Below are 15,129 nucleotides of genomic sequence, written 5' to 3'. Positions count from 1 at the left end.
TTTGGCCCTGACGCTTTGGACCTCCAATTATACAGTTCTTGAGTAAATCTACTTTCCACCCCAGGTAGCTTAGAAAGTCTCCTGCTGGGTGATTCCATCTTGGCGGTGTCGATCACACTGATCACCTCACATTGTGTAGGAATCAGTGTGCACGGTGTTGGCATGTCCACAGGTTGGAGATCTCATTATCAGCTCTGGAGGGATCGGACCTGTAGTTTTTTGTGTCGATGGGTTCAGCCTTGACTGACTGCCGGATGCTGCTTACCTCAGCGTGAGCAGAAACTAATGAGCCTCAGGAGCTGGAGCTGAGTGACGGGAAACTCGGGCGGGAGAAAGAAAGGCGCTCTTGTTATACCGAATCACCGATGTTGAGGATGCCTCGTGTCCCGTCTTTTTAGGAGTAGGAGACGTGTTTGCAGTAGTTTAGTTTTTAACATCTCTTGGAATTTTGGACAGCAAATACAGCCTGGACGATTCGACTTGGGTTACGTCCAATAGAGACATTTAATCTCAATCATCATGGCATGAGTTAGAGGAAGATCCTTGGTGTCAGTCCAGGGAGCCACATTGTCGTAGTTAACCTCTAATTTATCTCAGATCTCTAATTGATAAATGTTACAGCTGTTGGACCATCACTCTGTCGCTAGGATAGGTAGCACGTAAAAAAAATGGTGTCAAATTTGAGTTTATTTTACAGAAAGCATGACCACCAAAGTGTTATTCATTCAGATTAACGTTTTTATTTATCCATTCCTCATTCATGTACTTTTCTTGTTTGAAAAAAACATGCCATGTTTGCTGAGTAATAATTTTGTGTCTATTTAAATATTAATAATAAAAAAACATCACCTTGTACTTCACTCAATATTCATCTGTTTCAGCAAAAGGTTTCATCCAATAACCTCAATTAAGGTCGGGAGTTCAAACATATTTAATAATTAATTATAATCCATTGAAAGATCTAATTGATGTTGAAGAGGCACGAAAATGGGATTGCCATTGAACATAAAACACCATCAGACGGATTTATAAGAACGCCCTGTATAAACTACGCCCTTTTCCTTCCCTCTATCTGAATTCAGACACAGAGACAGATAAATACGGTGTGTTCACGGCCTCCTGTGGTGTTCGTTTCTCCGCCCTTACCTCGGTGTTCCTCGCCCAATTTGACCGGTGTGTTTTAACTGCTCTTACATCAACACCAAAACCACGCGCGGCGGGACATGGGATTAGCGCCGCCGGATCGCTAGTTAGCATCGTTTATTATCGGAAACACGACGGTATCTGATCGTCTTCTAAACCTCCGACTTTAGTTCTTGATTAATGGAAACATTCTTGGCAAATGCTCACCTTTTCACTGTTGCCTTCCACTTCTTACTCCTGTTGTTGTTTTTCTTTACTTGCTTGTTCAGCGCTTTGAGCTCCAGGAAAAGCGGCATATAAACAACATTTATTATTAATATTAATAAACAATGTCTCAGTCTACACCTGAAAAACTGCAGCGAATATTCAAGGTTGACACTGAAAATGTATTTATATTTGTGGGTGTGTACTCTCATAATCTAGGAGGGTTACCATTCATTTTCTGCGGCGGTAATTTGGTGGTCATAGGTGTTACGATATGGACTAACCCCAGGTGGGGATCAGTCATTTTATAAGTTTAGATGCTTACTGTAGGGGATATCATCAGGCCTTGAAGCAAAGACAATATTTATGATTGAGTGAGATCTGACCCGAACACGACAGGAAGGCTAAAACGTCTTCCATTGTGATTCCCCTGCAGGTCCAGGAGCTGGTGGAGGACATAAAGCACTCTCTGGACCTCCGCCTGCAGGAGCTGGACTGGATGGACGAAGCCACCAAAGACGCAGCGAGAGCAAAGGTTCAAACCCTAACCCCCCCCCACCGCACACACCCTGAGCTTCTGCACTCTCCACACGCCGCTCCCTGCCACAGATCCGATTAGTATTTGAAAAGGATTTGATGATTATTTCTCGATGCTTTGTTAGATGGAAGTGTGTGATAGAATCCATCAAGGGTTTGACTTTGAGAAGTGAGGATCGCCTAATCCGGATCCCTCCGTGCGGCCGATTTAGGGGTCTGCACTGCAAGATATCCCCCCTAATACTTTTACAATCTGAAGTTATAATCCTTTTAGAGGGCCATGGTGAATATAAAGAGCTTCCCTTGTAATCCTATTACATTGGGGTTGCTTGATTAGTGTGTGTGTGTGTGTGTGTGTGTGTGTGTGTTTAGTACTGAAGTGGTATAGTTCTTTCTCCTCCACTTTCCCCTGTCCTCCATCACTCTCCTCTTCTCTCCCAGTTAAAGCACATGATGGTGATGACAGGATACCCCGACTTCCTGCTCAAACCTGAGCTCATAGATCAGGAATACGGGGTGAGTCCTCAGCCTCCTGTCTCGCTCTCTGTCCGGTCTCACTCTCTACTGTCCGGTCTCACTCTCTTTAATCAGACATTACCACGCAACCTGTGTGATTACCTCATCTAAAGCTAAAAGGGGAAGCCTGGGCTTTAAAAATGACGTTGCTATATAACTAAACTGCATCGTTTTCGATCTAAAATGCAGATTTTTTACTGGCTTTTTCTTTTTGTGTCTGTAGATTTCTCTCAAATGTACCAAATATAACCGTTTGATCATGCATGCATCCTTTGCCCAGGATTACGTTTGTCTTTGACGTATCCCAAATATAAATATGAAGTCCCTGTGTTGTTGGTTAGATAGATAGAAGTACTTAATTGATCCCAATCTGGGAAATGTTTGAGTTGCAGCAACAAAAAGACAAGCCATTGTACATTACAATAGATATAAAATAACCTTCAAAATAAATAATAATAAAACAATTCTAAATGATTAAACACACACACAATATAAAGCAGGATGTTATACATTAAGTGTCTAAGGTATGGAACATTGAATAAAATACAAACGTAAAAGTGAGACGCGTTATCATTGGTGCCTTCTCCTGATGTCCAGCAATACAGGTCCATGTTACCATGTCACATATATAAAGCCTTTTTATAAAACGTCTGGGTTTGGGTTAAAGATTAGGGTTTGGGTAAAAAGTGCCATTGTTTAGCTGCAGTTACGTTGATAATAAGTCTGGTTTCACACTAGACACAGACGGCGGTATTCTGGGGGAACTTCTTATCGTTAAAGGATCCGTCCAACCACAAGGATCTTGTTCCTAGACATGGACTTTGATGTCCTCCCTGGTGTAAAAATAAGGCGAAATATGACCGGCTTCAGAAGCTTCTCAGCTAAACAAAGTAGGCCTGATGAACAAACGTATGCATCCATGATTAAATCCATTAATATACAATGTCATTTTAGGCCACTGTGCATACCTGGCACTTTTTCTGTTGTTGTATAATTTTGTAACAGATCATTCCTACACTTAAGCATTGCACATTTAAGGTAAAATATTTGAGAACTTTCTCCACCCCGTCCAAATGTGGAAACAAATGTATATCTGTCCTGTATTTTTATGGCTACAACATGTTTTGTCAGTGCCACATGTCCACCAATTGTCACCCAAATGGTCTGTTCTTCAACAGTCAAACGTAGACAAAAATAACTAGGAACAATTTCCACTTTAACGTCTTTTGTGACAGGGAATCTGAAATAAAATGGCTCAACGACTCCTTTAATTTTGCAGTTCGACGTGGACGAGAAGACCTACTTCAAGAACATCATCAACAGCATCAAGTTCAACATCAAGCTGTCCGTCAAGAAGATCCGTGAAGAAGTGGACAAGACGGCGTGAGTGTGAAGCCTATCCTTACATTATGCATGCTCACTGACACCCTGTGCAAAGCAATTAAAAGCAGGTTACTATTGTTTCTGAAATCGTGCAGCTGAGGCTCAAACTGCACGCTGTTGAGTTTCTAGTATGTTTGACATGCTTAACATGTGTCCCCCCGTTAATCCCTTTTTTAGTTTGACATATTTGTTGATGCGCCTTTAAATCAAACCAACAGATACTAAATCGACACACACAGCTGGAGAAAATCCATTTGATTTACTTATCTGCAGCAGCCAGGCAGCAGAGAAGTGCTGTGGGACATGGAGGTTGATTTTTCTGTACTCCTGGATTGAGTGCCTCTCTCACATTAGTATTCAAAGGTGCCGAAACACTACTGTATCATTAGCCCACACTAAACCCCCCCAAGAGTTAAATCACATGTTCCTCCTTTATCAACAAAAAGTGAACCTTACATCACTCACATTATCTAGGGGTTGGGAATTTAAAATAAAGAAACACTTGTCGTCCTCCCGGTGTTTGGCTCATAGAAATAGATTAGGAGTAGAATGGAACTGTTTTCTGTAGTTGACTGAACAAAAAAAAAAGGTCTTTTTTCTGGTAGAAACTCACAATGGTTGGGCTGCAAAGTGTAGTCGTAGCTCCAGATAGCTATGTAGCTTCTCCTTCCAGACCGGTTACATGCTGCTAATATGACATACCTTTACTCCGACATTGAGGCGGCACTTTTCCAACATTCCGACATGAGCATTCGGAGCGGTAGTTCACACTGTCAGACACGCAGGGCCCCCCTCCTCCCTCATGGATGCTTCTGATAGCCCTCCCGAATCCACCGCCACCGCTCCTCCAAGTCTCTCCATCATCATCCCATCGGCTCCGGTCTACAGCTCCGCAGAATTGGGAGCAGCCTCGATGGCTTGCATAGCTTTAGCTTTCTTTGAGCGACTCCCTTGCAGATTGGATGCAGGGCGATCGGACAACAACGAAATTGAGTGCCAACCAGTCAGTGCATCCATTACAACAACAGGCTGTATTATATTAAACTAAATAAACTGAATATGTTCAAAAGACACACAGACAAAAATGAAAGGAAGACGATGCCCTGACGCGCCTTGGTAGACTGTCAGAATGGCGGTACTAAAATTGTGTCGGAATAGGGGCATGTCGTAATAGGGGCATGTCGGAATAGGGGATGTCGTAATAGGGGCATGTCGTAATAGGGGATGTCGTAATAGGGGCATGTCGGAATAGGGGATGTCGTAATAGGGGCATGTCGTAATATGTCGTAATAGGGGCATGTCGTAATAGGGGCATGTCGGAATAGGGGCATGTCGGAATAGGGGGATGTCGGAATAGGGGCATGTCGGAATAGGGGCATGTCGGAATAGGGGATGTCGGAATAGGGGCATGTCGGAATAGGGGCATGTCGGAATAGGGGCATGTCGGTCGTAATAGGGGCATGTCGGAATAGGGGATGTCGTAATAGGGGCATGTCGGTCGTAATAGGGGCATGTCGGTCGTAATAGGGGCATGTCGTAATAGGGGATGTCGTAATAGGGGTATGTCGGAATAGGGGCATGTCGTTATAGGGGCATGTCGTAATATAGGGATGTCGTAATAGGGGTATGTCGGAATAGGGGCATGTCGGAATAGGGGCATGTCGTAATAGGGGCATGTCGGAATAGGGGCATGTCGGAATAGGGGCATGTCGGAATAGGGGTATGTTGTAATAGAGGGTGCACCCCCATTCATGCATGGCAGAACAAGCTAACTAACCAGCCAGTCGGCTAGCTAATAGCAATGCTTAAAGGCTCATTGTCTGTAATCATTGTAGCATGGTGGAATTATCTAGCATAGCATGGTAAAGTAGGCCAGCTAATTAACCAGCTGTTGGCTTAATAGCTGGCTAAATCCACCATGCTTTAATGCTAATTCTAGCAGATATTAAGTTGAGATGACTTTAGTCAAAAGTAACCTGCAGTATTAGAATAGGTACAGGATGCCCATTCTATTCTATTTCTATGCTTTCCCCCCCACACCTCTCCACAGTCAGTGCAGAGCCATCAGTCGATCCAGTCCAACAACAAGGGCATCTCGCACTTTAAGAGTTAGTTGTTTGGGTGATTTTGAGCCAATCGATTTGGCTTTAAGTGGATTACCGTGAAGGAACTGTCCGTGGTTTCATATGCAGGCAGGAACTTCTGCAGTGGGACCACACACACACTGAATGTTTCACACCAGGGGGGGGGTTATAGACAGAGATAGGTGGAAGTGTTTGTGATTCTGCTCAGGATCGGGGTGTGTTTCGAGTAGGTGTATTGGTGATTTGTGTGTAGGGGATCCCATCTTTATAACCCTGTTTGTTTGTGACTGTTCTCCTCAGGTGGCTTCTCCCCCCGCAGGCCCTTAATGCTTACTACCTCCCTAACAAGAATCAAATGGGTGAGTGCGTGACTCTCCGTCGCACATACTGATATCTGTGTTTTCTCTATCATCTGTTTCGACACACACACACACACACACACACACACACACACACACACACACAATCCTTCCCCCGATTGCCATTCTGCACCACGGCCTGGACGGTGCATTAGTTACACGCAATTACACCGTGTTTTCCCGTCTGTTTCCAACAAGTCATGTCAGCCCCTCTTAGTGGGAAGAAGAAAAAGAAAGCGTCCACCTCCTCATATCATATTCCTCCTCATCACTCACTTTCTACTTCAATCTCCACCTCACATACTTAATACCCCCCTGGAGGAAAAACAAGCAGTAACACTGTCCCGGGTTTTAACAAATCTGGCCTTGCGCTGTCAGCCTCCCTCCCTCCCTCCCTCCCTCCTCTTCGTCTTCTCCCACCATCAGCCCGCTGTCTGCCTGCTGGATTAAATCTCTCGCAGAGAAATCAATGCTGGCGGATGCTAGAGGACGGGAGGAGTCAGACAAACACAGTCATCACAGAGCCCTCAGCCATTATTTTTACAACCCACGCACATTGTTATCTCACTTCAGTCCTCAGCTGTGTACTCATTTTAAGAGTGAAACTCAAATTAACCCCAACTAACCAGTGCTCTAAAGTAAGTAGATCAAGCGCTTTGTGTTTTTACTCCACTTCATATTTTTAGTTGCTAGGCAGATTAGGATGAATGATGGTAAATATAATCTCCCTTAAATCAGACTGTAGTTCACCTGCAGTAAATCCAGCAGCTACCCTGCAGTATACAAAGCCATTCAAACTAGCTGCACCTTTACCAGCTCTGAGAACACTTTAATGATCAATCATTATAAAACATATCAGAGATATTATTCTGAAATGGACCAATCAGACAATGACTACTTTTACTGTCGCTACTTTAAGTACATTTAGAGGAGAGTACTTTCTACTTTCACTGGAGGAACATTTAGAATACTTTCACTGTGACAGAGTATTCCTACACTCTGGTACTTCTACTTTACTCAAGTACAAGACCTGAGTACTTCTACTTTACTCAAGTACAAGACCTGAGTACTTCTACTTTACTCAAGTACAAGACCTGAGTACTTCTACTTTACTCAAGAACAAGATCTGAGTACTTCTACTTTACTCAAGTACAAGATCTGAGTACTTCTACTTTACTCAAGTACAAGACCTGAGTACTTCTACTTTACTCAAGTACAAGATCTGAGTACTTCTACTTCACTCAAGTATAAGATCTGAGTACTTCTACTTTACTCAAGTACAAGATCTGAGTACTTCTACTTTACTCAAGTACAAGATCTGAGTACTTCTACTTTACTCAAGTACAAGATCTGAGTACTTCTACTTTACTCAAGTACAACATCTGAGTACTTCTACTTTACGCAAGTACAAGATCTGAGTACTTCTACTTTTACTGGAGGAACATTTAAGTGCTAACATGTTGGTCTGAAATAATCATGTATAGCATTGAATTACAATCTTCATTATTTTACGAGACATTATGGTCTTTAAAAATATGACGTAATCCCCAAACACAGAAAATTCATGAGAATTCATCCTCACTCTCCTTTAAGTCATATGTCCTTTTCTATGGGTCATTGTTGTCCTTTTTCGTGGTCAGTTTGTGTGTCTTTGTTTTAATTATGCACGTTTTTTTGGTCCTTTTGTTTGGTGTTGTAGTGTCTCCGTTCAGAAATATTTGTATTTTGTCAGACTGAGTGCTGGAGTATATGTATTTCTGGATGTTTAACACCTCATTTCAAACGTTCCTTTCCTAGAGGAGACTGCACCAGCGTGCCAACTTTGATATTTATATTAGACAACTTTTCCCACTTAAAAACCTGAGTGTCTTCTCTCTCTTCCAGTGTTTCCTGCCGGCATCCTTCAGCCCACTCTCTACAACCCGGAGTTCCCACAGTGAGTTTCCACAGGGAGGCAACAACCCCTCACTATACCATATCAACACATTTCATTAAGGCCCACGTTAGCCTGACAACACCTCTGCTTCTGCATGTCCCAACACACCTGATTAAAGCAGTTTAACCACCCACCATAGAGCTCAATTACCGAACAAGGTGCCGCTAATGGAACAGGTGTCATTGCGAGGTCGGCTCCCCAAATTCGAGTCCATCGGGTAATTTGATGGTGCATGAAAGGAGATCGCCTCCCGCTCTGACTGTTATTGTCCTATTTATCTCAGCAAACTCTGTGTGATGAGATGAAGTCCTGAATCAGAGTCACGGCATTATTGGAAAAAGCTATTTATAATTTTGAGTTAGAGAAACCAGAACATAAATCACCTCTTCCTCAGGTGTTCATTAGGGGCTGACAGAGGTGGGCTGCTCCATGTATTAACTTATAAACATGTGCCGATAAGCATTTTTAACGATATATAGTACTTTTAATAGCCTATTATCTTTATGCCAAACAAAGGCTAAGTATTTTCTCCACAGCTGTACTCTCAAGTCACAGTGGAAAAGCTTTTAAAATGTACATTTAAAGAAAAGCAGATGAGATGTAATGCTTGAGTTCTTACTTTTAGACCACCGCTGCTCAGCTTCAAATGCTTCAGTACAGGGCGAAAATCAATGAGCATTCGGTCGGTCGGTCGGTCGGTCGGTCGGTCGGTCGGTCGGTCGGTCGGTCGGTCGGTCGGTCGGTCGGTCGGTCGGTCGGTCGGTCGGTCGGTCGGTCGGTCGGTCGGTCGGTCGGTCGGTCGGTCGGTCGGTCGGTCGGTCGGTCGGTTGAAGCTGTTTATACTCTTTGTTATGGTAGTGAGTGTTATTCTGAACCAGTGCACACAAGTCATTCCAACAGGCTGCACCTTCTGCATTCATACCAGCACTTTACCAGTCAGTGAAATATCCATTTATTTGGACCGATTTTGCAATTTTGAGGTGATTAACAATATTTGAGGGAATGAACATAAAGTATCTTCCTCTTTTAAATTGAAAAACATATTCAAAGTGATCATGATTGAGTGTGTGTGTGTGTGTGTGTGTGTGTGTGTGTACTCTACATGTCACCTTGAAGTTACCTCTGCGTTAGCCCCAATTGTTTGTGTTTTTTGGAAGGTTTCCGGGTGTGTTTGTGGTGCTTTTGTCTCTCGGTGGTCATTTCTGTCTCTTTTTTGGTTGTTTTCTCCGTCTGTAGCTAGTTTGAGTCTTCTCTGTAATCAGTCTGTGTCTGTGTCAGTAATATCGTGGTGTTTTTTATCGTTTTGCGTCTCATTTTCTGTCTTTTTCTGCTCATTCTGATCTTTTGTAGAAATTAAGCACCTTATTTCGGTCATTTTTTCAGATTTCCTGCTCAGCCCTAATTTATACCTTTCCCCCTCCCCCTCCACACTAACAAACATTTGCTAATTAGCTCTTTGTGTACCCAACATTAGCTAACACGTCTGTGTCTTCATTAGAGGTGATCACCACTACCTGCTGCCGTGCATGCTAATCGATATCAATTAATGAGCTAGCAAAGTGTGTGTGTGTGGGGGTGTGTGTGTGTGTACCTGTCCCCTTGAAGTTATTACTGCAGTAGCCCTAACCTCCCATAAACTCTCACTCCCACACACACACACACCTCCACCACTGTGTCGAGTATAATGAAGCTTCAATCAGCCCGTTAGTTTTAGCGGGGGAGTCGGGGCCCGGCGTGAGGCAGCGTATCGACTAGCTGTCAGAAAGTCATTTTCAGATGTAGCCAAGTGAGCAGCCCCGAGTCTGGCCTCTCATCGCTCTCCATATCTGCATGAGGCGCAGAGACAGCACTCCACCTCCACCCGGGGTCAAGGACAGGTGGAGCTTCTGTTTTACACAAGGTCGGGTTGCATTGTGTTCAGAGGTGGGAAGTAACAGTACATTTACTCAAGTACTGTACTTATATTTTGAGACACTTGTACTTTACTAGAGTATTTCCATTACTTATAATCTTCTATAATTCAGAGTAGTGTACTTTTACTCCCTTAAATATATTTACTCAAGAACAAGATCTGAGTACTTCTACTTTACTCAAGTACAAGATCTGAGTACTTCTACTTTTACTACAAGATCTGAGTACTTCTACTTTTACTCAAGTACAAGATCTGAGTACTTCTACTTTACTCAAGAACAAGATCTGAGTACTTCTACTTTACTCAAGTACAAGATCTGAGTACTTCTACTTTACTCAAGTACAATATCTGAGTACTTTTACTCAAGTACAAGATCTGAGTACTTCTACTTTTAATCAAGTACTAGATCTGAGTACTTCTTATTTTACTCAAGTACAAGATCTGAGTACTTCTACTTCTACTTTAACAAGACCTGAGTACTTCTACTTTTAAACAAGATCTGAGTACTTCTACTTTTAAACAAGTACTAGATCTGAGTACTTCTACTTTTACTACAAGATCTGAGTACTTCTACTTTTATTCAAGTACTAGATCTGAGTACTTCTTATTTTACTCAAGTACAAGATCTGAGTACTTCTACTTCTACTTTAACAAGATCTGAGTACTTCTACTTTTAAACAAATACTAGATCTGAGTACTTCTACTTTTACTACAAGATCTGAGTACTTCTACTTTTACTACAAGATGTGAGTACTTCTTATTTTACTACAAGATGTGAGTACTTCTACTTTTACTACAAGATGTGAGTACTTCTCCCAGCTCTTGTTAAATGAGGACCAGTGTTCCCACGGCGGCTGAAAGGTCCCAGTGCTGATTTTCCCTCACATGAAAACCAGATGTTTTCTCATCAGTGCGAGCAGAGAAACAACGTGTCATTGATCTTCTTCTTCTTCAATACCAATCCGAGCCACGTGGAAACAAAATTAGATCCCGAGTGAAAGCCGCACTCTGTCACGCTCGGCTGAGCAGAATCAGCAATGAGGACAAAGGAAGGAGAGAAAGGCCCAGAGCTGAGGGTAGTGGGACACCGGAAATCAGTCAGAAGGTATACCGCTCTGTCCTGAGGTCAGTGGGTTAGCTGCTGGCTAACTTTAAGTCTCTGTTGGGAACTTTTGATTGGCTATTGCTCTTTCCTTAGATGCTGATGTCATGCTTTAATTAAGACCTGGGAAGCTTCAACATCTTTCATAGCGACTGAACTTCAAGCCAGTGTCCTCATCATCTTTATAACGTGTGCTTTTCTCCTCTATATTTAATAAGAAAGCAAAGTCTTTATTCTGATTCTGAACTCCCAATGAAAACGTCTTGAGAGTGTAAACTAGGATCCTAACGCTAACCCAGAACCAGGTGTGTTTTTTACTTGGCTTGCTCGACACGACTCCTAATCAGACTCCGTTTGATCGCCTCACAGTTCGGAGCCTAATTTAGCCTCTTAGTTAATATCTCACTCCTTATTTCTCAAGTACTGTAATTTAAAAACTGAAGTATAAATACAGGATCACAGCACTCATAATAGATCATGACCGCTGAAATATTGGAGGTTTTGTTGCAGTGGAATAACTACATTCCCAATAAAGGACAGGGCAGATGTGCGTGGGATTTAAGTGATGGAAAACCTTAGTAGTCATGGCAAATAGGGCTCATACCAGACCACCTACAGCAGCAGTTTAGGAATTCAGCTTTGCTTTGAGAAGTTCTTGGTCCAATTCAATACTTTTAAAGCATGTGTTAAAACCAACAAATTGTAATACTCTGCTTCCTTTTGCCAGGTCTCTGAACTACGGAGGAATAGGAGCTATCATCGGCCATGAGCTGACGCATGGATATGATGACTGGGGTAAGAACTCCATCTCTTCAGCTGGAACGCTAACACACATCGTCATTTTTAATAATTTTTTGAGTTAAACTCCTGCTTTTGCATGCGTCCATTTCACAGAAGTAGCAAAGAGTTCCCATTGGGATTTATGCAATGTGAATTAGCCGCAATCTCTGGCTTTCCTTCCCGGTCAAAGAGCTGCCCTTTATACGTCTGACGAGTTTAATGACTGGTAGGTTGATGCACACAGCTTTTGTTAGGAAGTTATTCTACCAACTTGATTGGACAGATAAGCAGTTTAGTTGGTTCTCAAACACCCGACTTTAATGGCCAGAAAAGGCAAGAACTCCCTGATGATTTACGCTGTTTTACGTCACTTCTTGCCACAATCTCTAACTTTCATTTCTGGTCAAAAGCTCTTTGAGACAACTATTGACTTTAAAAACAAGGTCAAATTTCTGCCCGCCAACTACCAAATACTGGAATAACTTTGAGTTAAATTGGTGGTAGTTGATGCACTTCCAGCTTTATTGTCAGGAAGTAATTCTACCAACTTGATTGGATGGAAAGGCAGCTTAGTTGGCCCTGAAAAACCCAACTTTAAAGGCCAGAAAAGGCAAGAACTCCCTGATTATTTATTCAATTTTACAACATTTGTTGCCACCATCTCTAACTTTCATTCCCGGTTAAAAGAGCTGCCCTTTAAGATCCGTCTGGAGACTTTAATGACAATGTGAAATTTGAAATAGACTGGATCCAAATGCTAAAGTCAATGGCCAGGTAGAGCAAGAGTTCTCTGAAGATTCAAGCTATTTTACATCATCATCTCTAACTTTCATTCCCGCTCAAAAGAGCTGCCCTTTAAGATCCTTCTGGAGACTTTAATGACTGTATAATGTCTGCCAACAACCTACCAAATACTGGAATAACTTGAGCTAAATTCTATAAATTAGGTTGCATGGAAAAGTGACTCTTTAACCGGAAGCATCTGCCTCCTACTGGTTCTAGTCTTGCAGAAACGAACAGCTTCTACGTTGGCGTGCTGGGCAGCTTTTTGGACTGTGAAGGAAAGTTGCAGGTCGTGTTGTCTCCATGCTAACACTGGCCCCCCCTGCCCTTTATCCCTTCATCTTAGTGATGCAATGGTTCATGTCCCTAGGGGGCCAGTATGACCGCCACGGGAACCTCAAGCAGTGGTGGACCGAGGAGTCCTACACCAAGTTCCAGAAGAAGGCAGAGTGCATCGTCAAGCTCTACGATAACTTCACCGTGTATAACCAGAAGGTGGGTTTCACTCATTCTTGGTCACAGAAGGAAAAATGAACTATTCAAAAGGAAAAAGCTGCTTTTCTACAGCTAATGTCCCCTTCTTTCAAAGACGGTTGAGATCCCAGGGTTTCTGTTTCACTAAAACATATAAACATGACACTTTCCCACTTCCAGATGTGTTACAATAACACCATTCTGCGTTATCTCATTAAGAATGAGCTCATTTGCACACATTTCCATGCAGGTAAACATTGGATAAAGGCGGGTTCAACCCTCTTGATTCACTTTGTTGACATATTACAGTCACGGGTTTAATAGAAGGGTTTGTTGGATATCACTTTTGATCGTTACATAAAGCAGAAACATCACTTTGAACCGTCATTGAAATGTCTTTTGAGATGGGTTAGCCCAAACTCAAGAAATGTACCACGGCATTACAACAGAAGGATCTGCCTTGGGATGTCTTGCATTGCCCTACACTATTACTCACACTATACAATCAACAGAGCAATTGGCATATGTAAAAAAAATGGCTCATAATAACCCTTCCCTACATATCCCATCTCTGAGCTAAACGCTGCTCAGTTAGCGCACTAACGTTACTGTGGCTGGCAAATGTATCTAACATCCACTTGCAATTGTTCAATCGTGCATTCAATGGATCGTGCATTTCAGTGTCACTGATATACTGATATATCTGGTTGTTCTGCACATGAAGTGTGTGTGGAAAGCAGGAAAAAGAGGCTAACGTGAGGGTCTGCAAGGAAGCTAGTAACCATGGTGGAGGGAATATGAATAAGCTTTGATTTGAGCGGCTTAATCATTGAACAGAAAACATTATTGGACCCATGTGTTGGAGGATCCCGGGACTGCAGCTGTGCATTGCCATATCTACACTGTAGTTACTCTGCATGACAATAAAGCCTGTGTGGGGTTAATTAGAAAAAAGAAACGGTCATTAATTTAGCTGATTCAAAGTTTGGCTAAAGTCAACGTGCAATGCTGGTTCATGGTTAGCCAACGTCTATTCTAAGCTCTGTTTGCATGAATCCAATTAACCTTAACGTGTCTTAACTTCGTAATCAGTCAGACTGTGTGGATTGAAATCATTCTGTGGCAACAACACACAAAGGGCGGTCCAAAATGCGTAGTTTTATGCAGTATCACTTATGTTTATCCATTCCTTAAAACTGTTCATATGATAAAGGATATAAGCTGATGACACACCTGATTAATCGACTGTATGACACCTGTTTAGTCAGGGGTCACATGCTCATTCTCAGGATACACATTGTCCAAAAAGGTTGCAAAGCAGTGACTAAATGTGAACGTACCTTATTGCTGAGGCTCCCATGCTTCATTGCACGTTGTTTTAGATCGACTGGTTTTAGTTTCATACAGAATTATTATTTCCAGATTGCGTCACTGCTGCCCTGCTCGTCTGTGTGCAAGGTGTTCTGCAGTATTTTCTCAAGATACCAAACAGATCCGCATGATAACATGTTAGGATTGGTTTTGAAATACAACCCTGCTCGTACAAGCGGTCCTATAATCTCTTCAGTGTCCCCGAAGGAGCTTTTTCATCCCTGATTGTGCTCTGAGATTTATATCAGAGAGCCTGCATTATGTATGAAGTGGAGTTTGAAAAATATGAGCAATTACCCAGAAAGGGAGGTTTTAACAACAGGCTATATTTTGTTGTACGACACCGGGTTTATGGAGTCAGAATATATCAGCTTCTGGAGCTTCTATTCTCCCTTTTTAAACAAATCTGCACAGAAATAGTTATTAGGATGATTTCCATACATTGATTCAGGAGGTTGTTTTGTTCTGGTGGTAGTTTGGCTTCTTTAAAACCTTCTTATTTACATTATTTGTATGTTTTGAATGGCAAGTGTGAATTCATTTTG

At 42.3% G+C, this 15,129-nt stretch overlaps 1 protein-coding gene across 3 annotated transcripts in view; it reads left to right on the top strand.

The window, feature by feature from the left end:
• LOC134879849 (endothelin-converting enzyme-like 1) overlaps positions 1-15,129 on the top strand; it is a 48,883-nt gene that overhangs the window by 26,344 nt on the left and 7,410 nt on the right. For 2 of the 3 annotated variants that reach the window (XR_010167877.1, XM_063906387.1), the window contains exons 8-14: positions 1,784-1,882; positions 2,326-2,400; positions 3,680-3,783; positions 6,168-6,226; positions 8,111-8,162; positions 11,904-11,971; positions 13,086-13,234. Coding sequence is in view for 2 of the 3 variants with exons in the window: in XM_063906387.1 (XP_063762457.1) it covers positions 1,784-1,882; positions 2,326-2,400; positions 3,680-3,783; positions 6,168-6,226; positions 8,111-8,162; positions 11,904-11,971; positions 13,086-13,234 (606 nt within the window). In the remaining variant the exon portion in view is untranslated. The remainder of the gene's footprint in view (positions 1-1,783; positions 1,883-2,325; positions 2,401-3,679; positions 3,784-6,167; positions 6,227-8,110; positions 8,163-11,903; positions 11,972-13,085; positions 13,235-15,129) is intronic. The other variant, XM_063906388.1, reaches the window with a different exon arrangement.

Source organism: Eleginops maclovinus, chromosome 18, assembly GCF_036324505.1.
Source record: "Eleginops maclovinus isolate JMC-PN-2008 ecotype Puerto Natales chromosome 18, JC_Emac_rtc_rv5, whole genome shotgun sequence".
Classification (NCBI taxonomy): domain Eukaryota; kingdom Metazoa; phylum Chordata; class Actinopteri; order Perciformes; family Eleginopidae; genus Eleginops; species Eleginops maclovinus.
This window is presented reverse-complemented; position numbering and strand designations above follow the sequence as displayed.